Genomic DNA, 18,602 nt, shown 5'->3' on the forward strand with positions numbered 1-18,602 from the left:
TTTTTTTTTATTCTTTATTAAGGTGCCATCATGCAGACTGTAGCTAGTATGTTAAGTTTCAAAAAAAAAAAAAAAAAAAATTACTGAAATATACAAAACTACAAAGCAGCTTTGTGTGCACAGATTAGTGAGACAGCGACATCTCTTCCTAAATTCTTATCAGAACTTATAACTCTTCATGAAAAAAATTACCAAAACACAACTGGAACCGATAGCAGGAAGTCTCATCAGCAGGGATCCGGGTTTTCCATTTCCCATGGGAAAAAATGGAGAAAATCATGGGTTCTCCGTTTTTAATCGGAGAAAATGCAGATTTCTCTTTTTAGCAGAGAAATCCACAGATTCTCCGCTTTTGCAAAGAATTCTTGCAGGCTAGCACAACTCCAGCCTGCAAGAGCCAACTGCAGAAAGGGCAGGAAACCCCCAGCCCTGGCCGGAGGTGGAGGGAGAGTGGGGAGGGCAGAGCCTGAGCCTCTGAGGCAGCCAAGGCCGGGCTCAGGCTCAGGCTCGCCCTTCACCCCTGGAGCATGGAAGTAAGTGGGGCTGTGGGGCAGGGGTGGGGAAGATGGTTGGGGGGGTGCTGCCAGCCCCAGGTGGCACACAACAGCTGGGAGCAGGGCCATAGGGTGAGGGCAGGGGTGCCCCTCTGCAGGGGGGCTTTGTGGGAAAGCAATGTGGGGTGCAGTGTGGTAGTGCCCACCATGTGTGGGCCACATACATGCCACCCAGCCAGCTGCCTGGGGGAGGGGAGAGGGAGGCTGGCATGCAGCCGGAGCACAGCTCTGTGGCTGACGCTGCAGCCACAGCAAGGAATGGAGGCATGGGGTGGGGGGCTTGGGCTTACATGCAGAGGCTGCTGCCACTTAGTTGAGGGCCATGATGGCGGTGACGGCTGCTGCCTCCAAAACCTCCCACTGCCACTGCGGAGCTGTGCAACCGGCCACTGGGCGGCAGAGGCAGCATGGTGGTGACCAGGTGGCATGCAGCCACCCCCACCCCACACTACACTGCTGTCGCCGGCCACACAGCTCTGAGCACAGCTCCGCGGCGGCAGCAGGAGGTTGTGGAGGCGGCAGCAGTCACTGCTGGCACGGGCGGCCACTGCCACTTGCCTGTGGGGTTGCCCGTGCCAGCAGTGATGGCCACTATGTACAAAACCACCTGCTGCTGCTGCTGCAGGGATGTGCTTGGAGCTGTGCAGTCAGAGGCAGTGGCGCAGCACAGTGGTGGGGCTGGGAATGGCTGCGTACCGCCCAGCCACCACCATGCTGCCGCTGCTGCCTGGCAGCCGGCTGCACAGCTCCGCGGTGGCAGCAGGAGGTTTTGTATGCAGCAGCCATCACCACTGGAGCTGACAGCCCCGCAGGCAAGCAGCAGCAGCAGCAACGGCAGCTTCTAGTGTCAGCTGTGACAGCCGCTGCCTCCGCAACCTCCTGCTGCTGCCATGGAGCCATGTTCGGAGCTGTGCGGCCGGCAGCAGCGGCACAGTGTTGGGACTGAGAATGGCTGCGTGCCACCTGGCCACCACCACCCCACGCTGCTGCCACCAGCCACACAGCTCCAGGCACGGCTCCATGGCTCCACAGCAGCAGCAGGAGGTTTTGGAGGCAGTAGCCGTCACCACCATCACAGCCCTCCAAGTAAGTGGCAACAACCGCTGCATCAAGCCCAAGCCCCAGCCCCAGCACCCCCCCGCGCCCCCATCCCTCGCCGTGGCTGCAGTGTCGGCCACAGAGCTATGCTCTGGCCATATGCCAGCCTCCCTCTCCCCCTCCCTCGGGCAGCCGGCCAGACAGCATGTATGTGGCCTGGACACGGTGGGCACCACCACACTGCCCTCCTCCCCCCCCCCCATAACTTGCCCACAAAGCCCCCTGCATAGGGGCACCCCTGCCTTCACCCCCTGGCCCTGCTCCCAGCTGCGATGTGCTGCCTGGGGCCGGCAGCACCCCCTGCTCCCTCTGCCCCAACCAACTTCCCCAGCCCTGCCCCACAGCCCCCAAGGCCTACTTACCTCTAGGATGCAGGGGCAAAGGCATGGCTCCGCAGCGGCAGTGCCTGCCCACAAAACCCCCCCACCCTGCATGCAGCTGCCACTACCCCACACCGCCGCAGAGCTGTGCAGCCGGTTGTGGGGCATGCTGCTGCATGTAAGCCCCCCGTTTCACCCCCTGGCCAGGCAGCACATGTGGCCCGCACACTGTGGTTGCCACCACACTGCTGCTGCCGCGCCCTGCGACACTTGCCCACAAAGCCATTCAGGTGGCCATGGGATGGTAGCACAGGACGCAGTGGCAGAGTTGTGGTGGCGGCTTCCATGTGTGAACCTCCTGTCAGGCTGGCCGGCATGCGTGTGGCCCACAGAGTGGCACCCCTGCCCTCACCCCCTGGCCCTGCTCCTAGGAGTGGGCATAGGGGCACACTCCCCCACTTCTTGATCTACCCTCCCAGCACCTTTCCTTTCCCCCGCCCTGCCCCATCCCTACCCCCCCCACACACACTTCACCTGCTGGGGTGGGTGTCAGTGGGTCTGGTCTGGGGGGCTATTGAGAGGGACATCAGGAGGGCTGTTGAGACGGGGGGGGGGGGGGTGGAGGGCACCAGCAGCACTGGGAGGGGCTTTGGGGGGGCCTTTAATTTTTATCACGGATTTTGGGTTTTTAACCAGAGAATCTGCAATTTTTAATCAGAGAAAACCAGGATCCCTGCTCATCAGTGACCAGTATTTCCCTTACAAAACACTTCAGCTAAGAAATTATTTTCTTTAATATCCACACATTCAGAGGGGAGAAAAACTATATAAAAATGAACCTTGGTTTGACATTGCAACCCAAGTGTTTGTAGACTCAAAGTTCACAGAAGAAGTGATGCTTTCAGAAAACATACGGCATGCAAAATATAAAAATCTTCCTTAACTCCAGATGAGAAAGCAACAGAAAGCAATAAAAAAAGTTTTATCTTAATTTTAATAGTTTAAATGTCCCTTCCCCTCCTTTCTCTGCAAGATCAGCTGTATAAATCAAAACATTTTATGCTATTCAGACTGAAGTAGTAAAAATACTAAAAACTTAAGGATGTGAGGGATGTTCAGGGAAAGAAATTACAATGTATCCAAAAGGATCAAAAATGAAACATTTGTTTAAAATAGAACATTAAAATTTAAAGAGGAGGGTTTTTTTGTTTGGTTTTGTTCTTAGTAAGAAGTCCTTCCCATACATCTTCATGCTGAATTTGACACAAAATGCAAAATAAAGGTATTCAGATATCATCACAATAGCTTACTGGCTCATGAATTTTACATAAAACTTAATTCTACTGGGTAAAGGAGGAGTACATGAGAAAAGCAAGAGATCCATCAAGTAGAAGAGGCTTCTGCAGGAGTGCATGAATGGGATATTTCAAAAAATGAAATATTTTGCATAATGGCTTCTATTTCATCCAGGAGAACACAAAACACCATCAGACTCTCCCTGTGCCTGAAGAAGGGTGTTTGTGCCTGAAAGCTGGCAAAGAACAATTTTTCCAACTATTTAATTGCTCTAATAAAAGGTATCATATTTAACCAAAGTACCTTGTCTGAATAAAATACAGGCAGTCCTGGAGGGAATCCAGAACACTCAAAGAACCCAGACAGAACGTTACCCATCCAACCAAGATGGAATAGAAAAAAAACATTCATGAACCATATAGACGATTCACTTATTTTTGGCCCCTGTAGGTCAGGACTGTCCAATTGGTTGGTCCCAGGGTCCCACCCAGCCATAACTTCTCCTATCACTCTGGCTGCAATAGCAGCCAGAGACTCCCACCATCTGCAGAAGTGGTAGGAAGAGAATCCATATATGGTCTTTGCAGTGGTGTTGGTGGGGGTGGAGGGGGCACACGTTGTCCTTGCGGCATTACCCCAAAGGTACAGCCTGCAATGCAGCTGAACAGCCCTTCTGTGGCTTATCCAAACTATCCCAAAATATTGTGTTCTCTTTGACAGGACTGTACTTTAAATAGGCATTTAAAAATTCTCTTGAACCATTACTGAACTATCCCTACAACACTTACCCTCCTAACTTCAAATTTCCAGCATGCTTCACTCTGCCTTTTTAAAACTACAAAGCAGCCATAACTGCCTTGGCTATTAATCTTCATTTTCTATCCATAAAGCTGGTAGCTAAGTAGATCTCAATAAAAATAAACCCTATATTATATTATTCTTACTGCACAAATGCTATATTCAGTGCCACACTGGAAGACCACCTTAAGGCAACAGAAATCCAACATAAGACATGCCCAGTGACCATCCAATGGATGCAACACAAAGCCCTACAGGTTCAGTAGATGTTCTGGAAAAAGAAAAATTTAAGCACACTTTTTTAGCAAGGAAGCTTAAATTGATTCTATCAATTCAAATTAATATCTCTATATTTATAAAAAAGATCTGACAAAAGAATAGTCTCCATACAGATGGCTATGAAATGTTGCTTCAAAGTTCAAACCAAGACTGTAAATAGACTACTCACTGAGGCCACCCTGGTTGTCTTGGAGTTTGACCTGGATCAGAACAAGGCAGCACAATCATTTACACACCTCCCAAGCTGCATTGCTGCTCCTTTGCCACTAGGCAGTCAGCAAAAGCACATATATAAACACAATGTCTATTTGCAACCCAAGATATCTACTACAACTTGCAGCTCTTTACTGCAGTTATCAACTAAAAGTTCATCTCAATAATGTTGTTTTGAACTGAAGTGTTGTTTTGCATTAGTGACAGGTGCAGAAAGGATTAATGTCTAATTTTACATACTACTTGGGTATTAAAAACTGGACCATTACACAGTTCCAGTTTACAGCAATTTTAATATATTCCAAGGTCAAGCTCATTCCTAGCAGCAAAGTAATCTGGGATCCACAGATGGAGGGTGCCAAGGCAAATGTCAATGTTTTGTGTTTACTGAAACTAGCATTTTGCAAGCATTGAACCCAACTCAGGTGAAGCAGGCTTTTCCTGCTGCTCAACACCAGGACTCTCCACCCTCTTACCCAGAGCAAACATGACACTGCCAAACCCAGCCACAACTGCATATCTCATTAACCCACAAAAATCCCTTCAAAAAAACCCTAAGAGTTTAATGAAGGTGACTGAACACAAGCCAGGTCCTTCCTGTGAATCCCAGGGAATCCGACCTTATAGTTTCAGTTTCTAGGATCGGAAGGGACCTGAATAGAGCATCAAGTCCGACCCCCTGATTTGGGCAGGAACAAGTGCTGAGATCATAATACTCCAGACAGATATCTATCTATCCAACCTTCTCTTGAAGACCCCCAAGGTAGAAGAGAGCACCACCTCCCTTGGGAGCCCATTCCATAGCCTGGCAGCCCTAACCATAAAGTAATGCCCCCTGATATCAAGCCTGAACCTGCTCTCAATCAATTTGCAGCCATTACTCCTTGTTATCCCAGGTGGCACCCGGGGGAACAGAGCCTCACCTATTTTTCGCCGGTCCCCCCGGTGAGTTTATAGATGGCTATCAGATCCCCTCTCAGTCTTCTCTTGTGGAGGCTAAATAAATCCAGGCCCTTTAGTCTATCCCCGTAGGGCCTGGCCTGCCCACCAAGCAAACATGGGCAGCAATCAGGCAGCTTGCAGCTGGCTGTTATCCCAATCAGGCAATACTGCCTAATTGGTGAACAGGGCGCAGCTGTTATATACAAGGACTGGGCCCTTAACCAACAGGGCAGCAGTCTGCTGCCAGCCAGCCAGCGAACACCACCAAGCTGAACATCTTAGAGGTAAGGGCTGGGGCTATGGGAAAGAAGCAGGCCTCCCCTTGGCCCTGGGCATGACTGGAAGCTGCACTCTGCCAGGGACAAGTGGCCTGGTAGGACTGTTTGGGGCAGGACAGTCCCCCAGAAGTGCCAGGCCAGTTACCACCGCAGTGAAAGGCAAGTATGGGGCGCCTTCTAACCCCAGCCCCCACACCCTGGTGGGTAAGATCTGGACAGGGGAAGCCCAAGCTCACTGCGAGCACTGATACAGGGCCCAGGCCAGGTGGAGGAACCTATTGTAGCGCCCAGGCTCACAGATCAGCCTGAGGTCACAAGGGAGTCAGGTGTAAGGCTCCGGGGGGCCTGAGCCTTGGCGCACAGTCAGGGAAGCTCCCGGGTGAGGGGATACCAGTTAATTTGATGAGTGTAGTGGGACAGAGCTTGGAGTCCAACGTGAGGGGCCCGGGGACAGGGCTTGGAGCCAATGAGAGAGGCTTGGAGCCCAAGCATGGGGCTCAGAGCCTGAGGATGGGACGTAGAGCCCTATGTGGGGCCTGGGGCCCTGAGTATGTATTAGGATGTGATAAGGCCAGGTATTAGGCCAAAGGACATTTGCAAGGCGTGGGACACAATAAGGGAAGGTCAGAGTCATGTACCTGGACCCTTGTCACTAGCACAGATAAATGGGCAGCCTCCTGCCTGATTAGCATCTAGCAATCATTACATCAAGGCATGGCAGGCGAGATAGGTGGGCAGTTAGTCCGTAGCCAAGTGAGCAGACTTATGTTTAATTACAGTAAAGCATTATGAAGGCCCACAATGGATGTTGAAGCAATGTGATTTCTGCCCAGTGCTCTGAATGGTTAAGTGAAGAAATTTAATGAAGCATGGATAAATGGCAGAAGTAACTATAACTTTCATGACAGAGGCAGCTTCTGAAGAGGTGATGATCTAGTTACAGGTTGCAGCAGGACTGAGCACAGTATATTCCCGTGGTTCCTGTTGAAGCCCAACACAAGGAACTGCCTCCAAATCTGGTGCTCAACAAGGCCAGCTGGGGAGTGGTTCCCCAGCCCCTCAACACTTCACTAACATCTAAAAATACAGCACAGACCCTGTTTTTGGACCAGCCTTGGTTGCCAGTCACAAGCAACACCACATAGTATTAAAATGGCATATGATCAGGGCAAATGGTATGGGTCTTTTGGTTCTGAATAAGGGTGCCACTGTGTACCCTCTTCTGCCCTGGGTGAGTAATGTAATGACCATCGGCCACATAGGAAACCCTAGCCAGAGCTGGGACTGGCTGGCAGGAACTGTCTGTTAAATTCCACCTTGATTGGAAGTGGTGTTGCCTGGCCCAGCAGCGTGTCAAGCACTGATGGCTGTGCATTGAGGTCACTGAGCCTCTGTGGTTTTTCCTTAAGTCCACTGGGAAGCCTGACCTGGAGGATGGTATTGTCTAGTTCTTCATGGAGTTAAATATTGATGGTCATTTAGGGTGGTAAATGGTCTTCGCCACTCTCCCTTAAGCCTTCAATCTGAAATGGATCTGATGGGTGCCTGAGCCAAAGATGGTGTTATCTGGCTCATTTTGGGCATCAGCACAACGTTCATTTGAGGGGGTCCAGGTCTCTTTCCTAGGCTAGGGACAAACGAACAAAAAGCGCAAGCCTGAACTTGTAAGGAGTGACCTAGAAACTACTATGCAAAGACCAAGCAAAAGGGAATGTTATGTGACGAATGTCCATCTGCAATGATAAGGAGGAGACAGTCTTAGATAAAGGAGGCTTGAAAACAAAAGTAGAATCAGAGTACTGGGTCAAAGAGCTCATTAAAATACTAAAAATCACGCCTCTAGGTGGGGAAAAAGTATGCTAATGAAACATACATGTATGTAAATGAGATACATGGCTAAAACACAGGTATAGAGACATGCTCAGTAAAGAACTCCTTGCGTCACTCCTTTATAACCAATTAGCAAACAAGGATGCTTATGAAGGTTCAAGACTCCTGTATAAAAGATGCTTAGAAATAGCGATCTGTGTGCTTGTTACGTGAAATTATTCCGCTCGCACCTTTTATTGCTAGCAATAGCAACACCTTATTTATACTTTCACCCCTGGTATCTTTATTGGTCTTTGCATACCGGGCACGATCCCAGACTTGAGCTGGGGCTCAACAAACTGATTCACTCTTTGCAGGTTAGTCTAAGCTTTGCAGCTTAAACTGATTAAATTGATAGACACTCTCTGTTAAACCAAGAAATGCAGCCACATGCCTGCACTGGCTCAAGCCAGAAGCCAGGGGGGCACTAGAGCATGCCTGCCAGCCACTGCCAAAAGGGAAGGAAGAGAGACTCCCTCCAAGGTTTTCACTCTTCCCTGCTAGAGCAGAGGGAGCATGACCAGGTACCAGTCAGGGCTAACACAACACATGGGATGCCAGCCACCAGCCTGGGGGTGGAGGGGGCAGCTGCTGCCAGACTGAGGAATGGGGATGGGGAAAACATCCTCTATCAGAAGCAACCATGTATTGAACACAGTAATTTGCAAAGCATACGACAGGAAACTACCAAAAATCTTTGCCTAAGCTAAGATACAGCCCAGTAAAACACACCATACACAAATTAGTTTAACTTAAAACATAAACTAGGAAGACAATCCTTACTAATCCTGAGGGCAGAGTGTCTCCTTACAGCCAGGCATTCAGAAAGGCTTTGTTTAGGTATTGCCACCTTTTACACATTCTGCTTTATAATGTAAATGTAACTACCTGCATTCTTTGGTGAAGCTGCCTGCAACTTCCCTTAGCAACATCTCCGGCATGTGTGATGATTGTCAGGTCTTTGCCAACACTTCCCACCTCTCTGATTCTGGTCCTGCAGGTTTTAACTCTGGGCTCACAGGTGCGGGGCTTGGATCTGCACACAGAGGACTCTCTTCTCCTCTACCTACCTGGAACCAAGCTAGAAGTGGTGCTGACTAGCATGATGGACCACAAAATGTTAAGCACCCTGCCTAATTTACTTGGTGCCAGGATTTCACATCCGAGTTCTACTATCCCCTGCTGTGCTGTTTCTCCTCTATCTTGCCATTTTGTATCCAACCTGCCTCCTCCTGTGGCACTACTTTTCTCTACAGTTGGACAATCTTGCAAGGATTAAAATAACCAGGCAGTCAGCACAACGGCTGTGAGAATAAGCAGGGGGAAAACGACCCTGCTGAGCTTGACTCTAGTCTGGAACTGTGAAGAGACATGAGAAGTGAAGAATAAAATAAGTAGGAGGTCCCCATGCCACTGGTGAAATACCAGTACTCTTCATTACTGTAAATTAGGGGTGTCTCACCCTATAAAGATCAAGAGTCAAATTAAACCATATACAGGCCCTTATACCCTAAAACCAGGGGTTCTCAATCCCCGGGCCGCAGCATGTCGGCCGCTGGACCAGAAGTGGCTGCAGACCAGCAAACTACAGCCCCTCAGAGCCAGGCAGAGAGGCTGTACCTCCAGAAATGTTCTCCTATCGGAGCACAGGAGGCATCTATTCTTGTGACTATAAAGAATAGAACGCAAGTAAAATACTTGGAAAGACGACGAGTGATATTTACTCAAAGGAAAAAAAAAATCTTGGTTCAGGTTGGAAACTATTACATTTCTTGAAAGGGCAAACATCAAAAAAACAAAGCTGATAAATGTTAACCAATTCCAGATAAGGAATCTATATCAACCTATGTGGCAATTGCTTTCTTGTGGAAGAGTGCTGCTTCTTCTATTAACATAAACAACGTTAATTTTTTTTTAAATGTTAAACTAAAGTTCACCACACAGCACACCAGCCAGGAGCTACCAAGTATTACCCCCATGAATTTTAGTGCAGGGTTAGCAAGAGGATAGTTAAGAGGTCTTCATAAGAATATAAGCCACAAGCAGCACTAGTTTTGCCTTCTAGAATTACAGGGATTCTCCTCCCCCTGTTAAAGGCAGCACTGTATGGACTGAGAGGACTCACCACATTGTCACTCTGTGATTTAGGTTGTTTGGTGGGATCCAAAGCAAAGATAGTATACTCAGAGAGAAAAGCAGGCTCTGCTATCATCCCAGCTAGCAGCTGTGTCATTCAACACAAAAAGGGAAGTGAAAATAAACACAAGTAATAAAGGTATGGGAAGAAAGAAATTAAAGCATGTTGCACATTATCTCAGCATCTCAATTTCTGCACAAAGTTAAAAAGGTCTATAAAGATATAATATGGTTTATGTAGTCATTGACACTGATGAAGACAAAGCAAGAATAGAAAACATTAAAATATATCACCAGATCATTCATTTTCAGAATACCCACAAAAAAACTGATTACTGGAGGTGAAGTAAACAGGTTGCACACAGGCACCATAATTTATCTTTGACTAACAAAATACTGCTTTGTATAGTCATAGTATTATTCATAAGCATTTCTGAACAGTTCTCATGCTGAGATATCAATGTTTCCTTATGTCTTATCATTTGCATATGACAAACTAGGTGCAAAGTAACATCAGTGCTTTGATGTCTAATGTAATACAAGTACATGGTTCTGCTCAGATTTTCCTTTAAGCAGTTATCATATTGCAAAAAGCTCAAACATTGGAATTCCAATAGGTTGAGCATGGAAGGTTGAGCATGGAAATGAAGTTTATCTATTCAATCCATATAAAGTGACTCGAATTACTAGATATTATTGACTAAAACAAACATTTCAAATATAAAACAATGATAGATGAATTAATAAATATCTTGTATCAGCTCAGAACATGAGTTTTAAACACAAAAAAATTTAAAGGAATCAGTGGACAAGAACTAGAATTTAAGTGGGATATTAATTCTTCCCCCTCAGCCCTGGTCCCACTCCCCCCCCGTTGGCGCCAAGCCCCCTCCTCCCATTCCCCCACACTGCCCAGGTCCACTGCTCCCCCACACAGCGCGGCTGCAGCGGCTCAGCCTCTCCCTACCCTCGGGCCCGATCATTACAGCATGTCAGAGCAGCCTCACTGCACATGTGTAGGCACCCAAAAACCTTAGTAAAGCCTAGGTATATTGCATCTACCTTATTCCGTTTATCTACCAAATTGGGTATCCTGTCAAAAAAGGAAATTAAGTTGGTTGGACATGATCTGTTCTTCAGGCATGATTGATGCTATTGATGGCCTGCCAATCCTTTAGATATTTACAAACTGACTGTTTTATAAATTACATTCATAACTTCCCAAATATTGACTGGTTGCTAATACCCCTTAAAATTAAGAAGGAACACATGGAGAATAGCAAAAGATATTATAAGTCAAAACCAGATAAAAGAATGATTTCCAGAACACATGAATGAAAATCTGCTCATCTACCCTTACTTAGTTCTTGTTTCCTATCAACCTGTGGCTCCTTTTTAGAAAATACCATTGCAACAGAAATAAATAGCTTTAGTGCATGTCTAAGCAGAGCTCACATCAATTACAACGTAATAACAACTGTGTTAGGATGCTCCTCAGAAACTGGGACAGTATAGGACAGGAAAGAAGAATCCTTATCCCTCCCTTGAAGCCATTCTTCATCTGTACAGCTGCTATATCAATCTCCTGGCTGAAGTACTATCCATGATGCTTGTGGCCCCCATACATCAAAAGAAAGCAGTCAAAAAATCTGTGTAACAGCAAATCCATTAGGCCCACTACTAAATGTCTACTGCACTGCAGCTCTTGGAGAACCCTGGAGAAGATGACTCTGAGGGAGGTGCCTAACCACCAAACACTTCCTCCTATAGTATCTGACACCCCACCACAACCCCTGAAATAAATGAAGCTGGAATACTGGTCCTCAAAAAAGCCACACATACCTGCCTCCTCTTTTCTTTTCCCCTTCTCCACCTGTGTCTCCACCATTAAAGAAAAAAGATTCCTGCCTTTTGGTAATAGTACATCCCTTACCATCTCTATTTCAGCCAATAAGAAGAAAGGTGGAAGGGGTGGGTGACACAAGGAGGAGAAAAGCAGGAGTGAGAAGACCTGCATTGGTTCTACCTCAAAAATGGCCTTCCACAGCCAGGAAAGAGGGAATAATTTTTATTGTTAAAATAACTGAGAACTATTTTTCTGAACTGCCTTATAAGGGTGTTATTCCAAAACTCATCTGTGTCTTAGTTTGACAAACTCCTGACCAAAGACCCCCGTAGCACACTATCAGAAGGAACTAGAAAAAAACCTCATACAGGCTCTACCTCAGAAAACACCAGAAAGGATACTTCTACCTCCCAAGAGCCCAAGCTGGGCAATTTTTACTCATTACCTAGGATGCCCCATTGGCATTGGCATCATCAGAGGAACTTTCTGGTCATATTGACTCTATCCTACTCCCATACACCACTAGAGCTGCCAGCTATTTGATAGTCACCACAGATTTCTTAAAGAAACTGGGCTCCATTAACAAGCTTCCAGCTAACGACATCAGGGGTGCACCGATAAAGATTTTCTGGGCCGATACGATGGCTGATGATTAACCAACCATATCAGCCAATACCGATCCAATTGCCGATATGCAGCTCAGCAGCTAGAACAGCAGCATCCAGCTGGTAAGTCCACTGGGCAGGAAGGGGAGGGGAGGGGGGAAAGGGGTGTGAGGGGGGACAGACTGAAGCCCCTGTAGGGAGGGAGGGAGGGAGGAAGTGGGGCTAGGGGCAAAGGCTGCACAGCCGGGGAGCAGGGCACAGGATAGAGCCGCAGCTTATCTGGAGGGTGCAAGCATAGGTTAAAATTTTGCTGGCCAAGGGAGACTGCTCTCAGGCCACAAATCTTTGGAAGAAAAAAAAAAAAAAAGATCTGAAAAGGAAGTGCAGAACAAGAAATCATGCAAACTGGATAGTGTTAAATATGGTTTATACAGGGACTATGGATTCTTATCCTATTACCTGGATTAGCTTTTGTGATTTCTTTGTTCCTATGGGTATATTTTACCTCTCCCAACACTACTCTCTCCCTCCTTCCCCCGATCTGCTCCTTTCTTCTGCTTATGTATTCAAAATGTCTCTCTCCTTCTTAAACATACCTTTGTGTATGTCCTTTCACAGGATCTGCTCAACTCATGAAAGCTTGTGATATTACACACACACAAATTTTGGCTAGTCTACAAAGTGCAAGTCTATCCTACCTTCTATTTAGTTTTACTTCTTAGAAATACTACTAGGGAAGTCCAAAATTTTCACCTGCCTTGGTCTTCCCAAGGCTGACACGTAAATCAATCAATCAGTCACCAATGCTGCACAGAATGTGGTTCATTAATCTAAACGTTGATTTGTCAGAGGCTGTCCTGGGCCTAGGACACCCCTCAATGCACAATTGACATGTTCAAAAAAAAGAGAGCTCATTATGGAATAAAAAGCTTCAGAATAACCAATGTTCGGAGTGGCAAGGTAAAGAGTACACAAAGACTTGCATGTACAGGTATGAGACTGAGGAAAATACATTTTTACATTTTTAAGTGTTTCTAGAGCACACCTTTAAATTAATATTATCCAAGTGAACAAGAGCCAAGGTAGCTTCTCTTTTCTTGTAGTTTCCAATTTAAAGAGGAAAAAATAAAATTAAATGAAAAGGTTGCTAATGCAAAAAGTTTTAAACACATAAAAATCATAAAGTACTAAGTTAGGGTGGTTATGGGAACCATAACTTGGCCACAGTGGTAATAATTCTTCTGGAATAATCTAAATAGGCAGAGAGAACAAATTGCAAACACTGCATATGATCAATCAGCCAACTTACAATGGCTGTGGGAACCATAAAAAGTTTCATGATTTTCAGGCATATAAAGTCATAACCATAAATATTTCATCAACATTTTTTTCTATTTAATTGTGTGCATAAATAAATCTGAGTTAAAACTACAAGAGAAAAATCACTTTTATATTGGTTATATTTTGTATTTATACAAGATCAGTAAAGTTGTAAGTGGAATGCAATAACTACCACTAACTACAGTGTTATAAAAACTTTTAAAATAGGATTATTACCCGCAGTTTGGTTGATTCAGTACATTTTAAGCTGTAACTAGTTTAACTTTGTCTTGTCAAGAATCACAGATAGCTCTACATCAGTGATTTTAAACCTGTGGTCTGCAAACCCCCCAAGGGTCAGCAGACAATGTTCTATGAGGTCTGAGAAAGACGACTACCATGAATCAGAAGTATGTGAATACCCACACTTACAATTCAAAGGGGTCCTCCACCTCCATTAGGAATTTTTTAAGGGTTCACAAATGAAAAAGGTTGACAGCCACTGCTCTACAGAATCGCTTCATAGTAGTAATATGCTGTTTCTCATAAAAACACATTAGCATTCAAATAAAATGCTGTTTGTATAACCAAATGTTACACAAAACACTCCTCCTTTAAACCACTAAAACCGCTATTAAAATCACCAAACAAAACAAACTGCGCTAAAGAATATGAATTTATGCCCTGGCTATCATCAACCATTCAGTACTACAAAAAACTTTGCAAAGTCACTCAAATGCTAAACATGCTCTGACCCATGTACCTCTGGACTCTGTAAAGAACAACCAGGTTCTGGCTGCTATTCAGCAATGATGAGCAAGGGCCTGTGTTTCACAGTAAAAGCTTTAAATGAAAGGCATATAAGTAATACTTTAGTGAAGGCCAAGACAGAGATTAAAACAAATAGAAAAGTTAATTCCCAAAATCCATACAAAGGCTATATCTTATGTACTGCCTACCAAAAAGTAAGTTTTCCTGATAAATGGAATGCAACAAGCTATACATTTCTGCAGGATCTAAAGTTAAATTGAATAAAATAATAGGTGTAAACATGTCTCACCAATGTGGTCTTAAAAAGCAATTTGTCAATATCAGTCGATACAGTGTTGTTCAAATCTGCAGATAAATAACTCACAGGCCCCTTTCACTGCTAATATTCTTTATAAACCAGTAGAGCAGGGGTTCTCAAATGGGGACCACAAGCAACTTAAAAGGGGGTCACATGCTTCCCTTCCCAACACACAAACATTTAGCCTTCTTCCCTCCCTCAGTGGCAACGCACATGTTCTTGGACTCGCCCACATTGGAAGCGTCTCTTTTGTTTTCTAATCTCAGCATGTAAGGGTTAGCAAAACTCAGTACATCTGTCAACAGTTCAATTGACTGTGTGTGACTGAACATGAGTTTTTTCAGCAGTTGCCGCTACAAAGAGCAAATACTGATCAAAAATAAAAGTGGAGTGTGAAATGAGACTGGCAGTGTTGAAAATAAAGCCCAGATTTGAAAAACTAAGCACTACCAAGCAAACTCCTCCTTCTCATTGAAAGTTATTGACAGTGTTTTGTTTTATTTCAGTAAAAGTTTTAAATTTGATAAACATTATGAAGTGTTTTTTGACAAATATATTTCTTTAATATACAAAAGGTAAATGTGCTTTATTTATCTCCTACTAATCCTAATGAAATCAACAGCTTTAACCGGGGGAGATCTGTAGGAGATCTAGAGCCTTTGTATCTAGGCTAAGAGAAAAATTCTTCTACCCTGTCAGTCAGGAGTTTGGCTTTTCAGACACCTAATAAACATGGGGCAAAACAAAAGACACACACGAAAGGTCCAGAAACTGCACCATGACAGCTGATGATATTAGCAGCCAGTTTACTATGAATATCACTAGTAGGCAGCCTATAAAAAAGTTAAGCCTCCTCTGCATATTAGATTCAGTCCTCTGGCACGTCATTTTCTAGTAAAATGTTCATGCCCATATTATAAGTAGAACTAGTAATAACACATATTTAGAGTTGCCTAAGTCTTTCCATGATAAGAGCCAGTTTTCAATCGCTTATAAATTTTTCCAGATTCATCACTGAGGCTGGAATGATCCATTTCAAGATGTTTTTTGTGTAAATGTCAGCAAAAATGATTCACCCATTTCTGAGAAAAGGTTGAAGAAACAGAACACTTTGCTAAGGTTCCAGCACCAAAACCTGAGATTTGGCAAAGGGAATTCTCTGAGAGCATAAAGAAAATTCATCTATTTCAATAAAAATCCATTCAGATACAAATGGCTACCGCCAATTACAGGCTTGGAGCTAGTCAGTGGTTTCCTAGCAAATCTTTGAACATTTCTTCTACAGAAAGCAAGTGCCAGTCCAGCTGAACACCCTAAATGGCCACTCGTGCTAAGCATGCTCCCAGGCACAAAGCAAAAGCTATGACTAGGGACCTACTTAATTTGCAATTTCACTCACTCCGTGAAATCTAGGCAGTGCCCATGAAATCCGCAGGAACATTTTTTTTACCAAGCACTGCGGCAGCTCACCACAACAGTGGCAAGGGGGGCTGCCAGCAAGATGGCTCCTGCCCCTCACCACCAATTGGCTGCCAGAGCTGTCTGTCATGTGGCCCCACCCTCCTGCATGACAGGCAGCCCTCAAAGCCAATTAGCAGTAACAGGCGGGGCCACCACAGACCCTCAGGCATTCAGAGGTGTTGGGGGGGAGTCGCTGTGCTCTGCCTGTGAAATGGCTGCCTGGGCCTGTATTCTGCCCATGAAATGAGGGAGTAGCCCCTGTGAATTAGGTAGGTCCCTAGAATCAAGGTGCACTGCCCCTTAGTCAAGGACAAGGAAGTGTTGAAAACCAGGAAATTACAGTCTCTGTTCTTCTATTCCTAATAACTTTGTGCATGCCTCTCTACCCTGCAAACAAGAGCCAGAAGGGTTAGTTACAGAGAAGGTAGTTTAAAGGTGACTTTGTTCCACTTTGACCAAGCAAAAATACACCAAATACACCAAAAAAAGGCACCAAATACAGTGTTGTCAAAGGGTGCTATGCAATGGTACTTTTAAGCCATCTTTGCAAATCCCAGATTCTAGATTGCTCCTTGGGCAACTGCAATCCACTGGACTTTGTTCTAGCACCTCACCTGTTCTCTCTGGGTTTCTGGACAGCCAGAACTGCTCGAGTGCAATGTTCTGCCTATGCTCCATCCTACCTCTTACTTGCTATTCCTGAAACATTCCCTATGGCAGGGCAATGAGCAAGGGATGCTCTTTTCACATTCACAAAAAGTATGCTATCACTACACTTAAGAAATTCCCTGAGGCGCTATGCCTTCATATACTGCATCAGCAACATAAATAGAACATGGCAGAAGTTAGACTCCGATTCCTAGTATTCCTTTTGCTGCCTTGCAAATTATAACAGTATTGCATAAGCCACCAGCAAACAGTGTGTCACGTTATTATTTGTGCTGGGGAGGTCTACAGGAGATGCTTACTGCACAGTAGCCCAATAACGTGCAGTGGTGTGCCAAAACCCACGCTAATATGCTATTGCGCAGTGTTATTAGGCTACTGCACAGTAAGCATCACTAAAAAAAAGTGTGCCAGTGCTACTACGCATTTAATTAGTACTTGGTTCACCAAGTACTAGATTTAATGCACAGTAACTACAGAGCATTAATGAACGTGTAGACCACAGTGGTGGTAATGTGGGGCCCCGAACATTGATCAGGTTCGCATCGTATTGGACAAAAATAGGAAAATGACAAACAACCTTAATCTACGACATTTCCCTCCAATAGCTGGTCTACAGCTAACATTTGCTATCAGCTCTGGATCTAAAAGTTTTGGGCTCCAATCTGCAAAGAAGGTCAATTGATTCCACATGATAATGTGGTTTGTTTTGGGGGGGGTGAAGGGGGAAGGAGGGTTTGCCCTTCCAGTTAGCATTCAAAAGCTACAGAATGTCAAATTGAAAAGGTTAAAAGGCAAACAACAATTTGTTCATGTTGTGCAAAGACTTTAATTACATGGTTATGTACTTTTATTTCTACTAGATTCTTACCATAGTTGGTACTCAGAATAAATGGGCTGAAGAGCAGAGGTTTCTCCTACAATAAATGGTGGGATATTTTATATATCCAAAACCAGAAAAAGGCTGTTCATGATATCAATATTTCCCATTTGAAATAAAATGTGAAATTATATATACACACAATATGCATTCTATTTCAAATATGGGAAATACTGGTGTCAATAACAACTTTTTCTGGTTTGTTTTTCTGCCGCGATGTACAACTTAAACATGCCTCTGTACGCAGACATGTTTGCTAAGATGTACAAGATCAACAGCTCAGACAACTACTAAATTATATAGCCTTCAACATTCAGTTATAATGCCCATTAGAAGAGAAAAATGCAGTTATATATGAGCAACTGGCATCCATGCATGATAATGCCTATTACAGGGAAGCAGAGCATGAAGGAATTAAATTAGCTACAGTAGCACAGAGACTGGGAATGAAGCTTCTTTCTTAGTTTAGGAAATCTAGTTTAATTTGCCTTGTTTTCTTATTAGATCACTATGAAAAAAAAATAAGGAGCTATTATAATAAACTGTATATACCAAAAAGCATCATGTACCACTAAAATAAAATTCAAAAGAACAGGAACGGTGGTTTGATTTTTCTCTCTAGATCTTGCTGGAACTTTAAGAGTCTTAGAGAGCAACTATCTTTTTTTGCTCTCTACTATTAAGAAATTGAAATTTATTACCTGAATTCTACATAGAGAAGGGCTAAAGTGGCCTGATGGTTTATTTGAGACCTTCAGACCATTTGTAAAGCTGATCCCAAATCAACCATCCTCTTTCAGATGGTAAACAAGAGCTATACTCCTTGCCTTCTGCAGTGGAACAAGGTTTAAGCAAGCGAAATTGTTTTTCTATTTAAAAGTAAGTATCTGAACTTTTAAAAACAGCTTAATTTCTCTCTTTAGAATCATGATGTATGACAACAGTATTTAGTTTTGATGAGGGTTTGAGATC

At 44.5% G+C, this 18,602-nt stretch overlaps 1 protein-coding gene across 5 annotated transcripts in view; it reads right to left on the minus strand.

Annotated features, from left to right (window-relative positions):
• The window catches only part of GOLGA4 (golgin A4), a 94,303-nt gene that overhangs the window by 66,325 nt on the left and 9,376 nt on the right, over positions 1-18,602 (minus strand). For 4 of the 5 annotated variants that reach the window (XM_019483450.2, XM_019483451.2, XM_019483448.2 and 1 more), the window contains exon 3: positions 9,773-9,871. The exons of the other annotated variant lie outside the window; for it this stretch is intronic. In XM_019483450.2, the coding sequence (XP_019338995.1) occupies positions 9,773-9,871 (99 nt within the window). The remainder of the gene's footprint in view (positions 1-9,772; positions 9,872-18,602) is intronic. 5 annotated transcript variants of the gene reach the window in all.

This window comes from Alligator mississippiensis, chromosome 5, assembly GCF_030867095.1.
Source record: "Alligator mississippiensis isolate rAllMis1 chromosome 5, rAllMis1, whole genome shotgun sequence".
Classification (NCBI taxonomy): domain Eukaryota; kingdom Metazoa; phylum Chordata; order Crocodylia; family Alligatoridae; genus Alligator; species Alligator mississippiensis.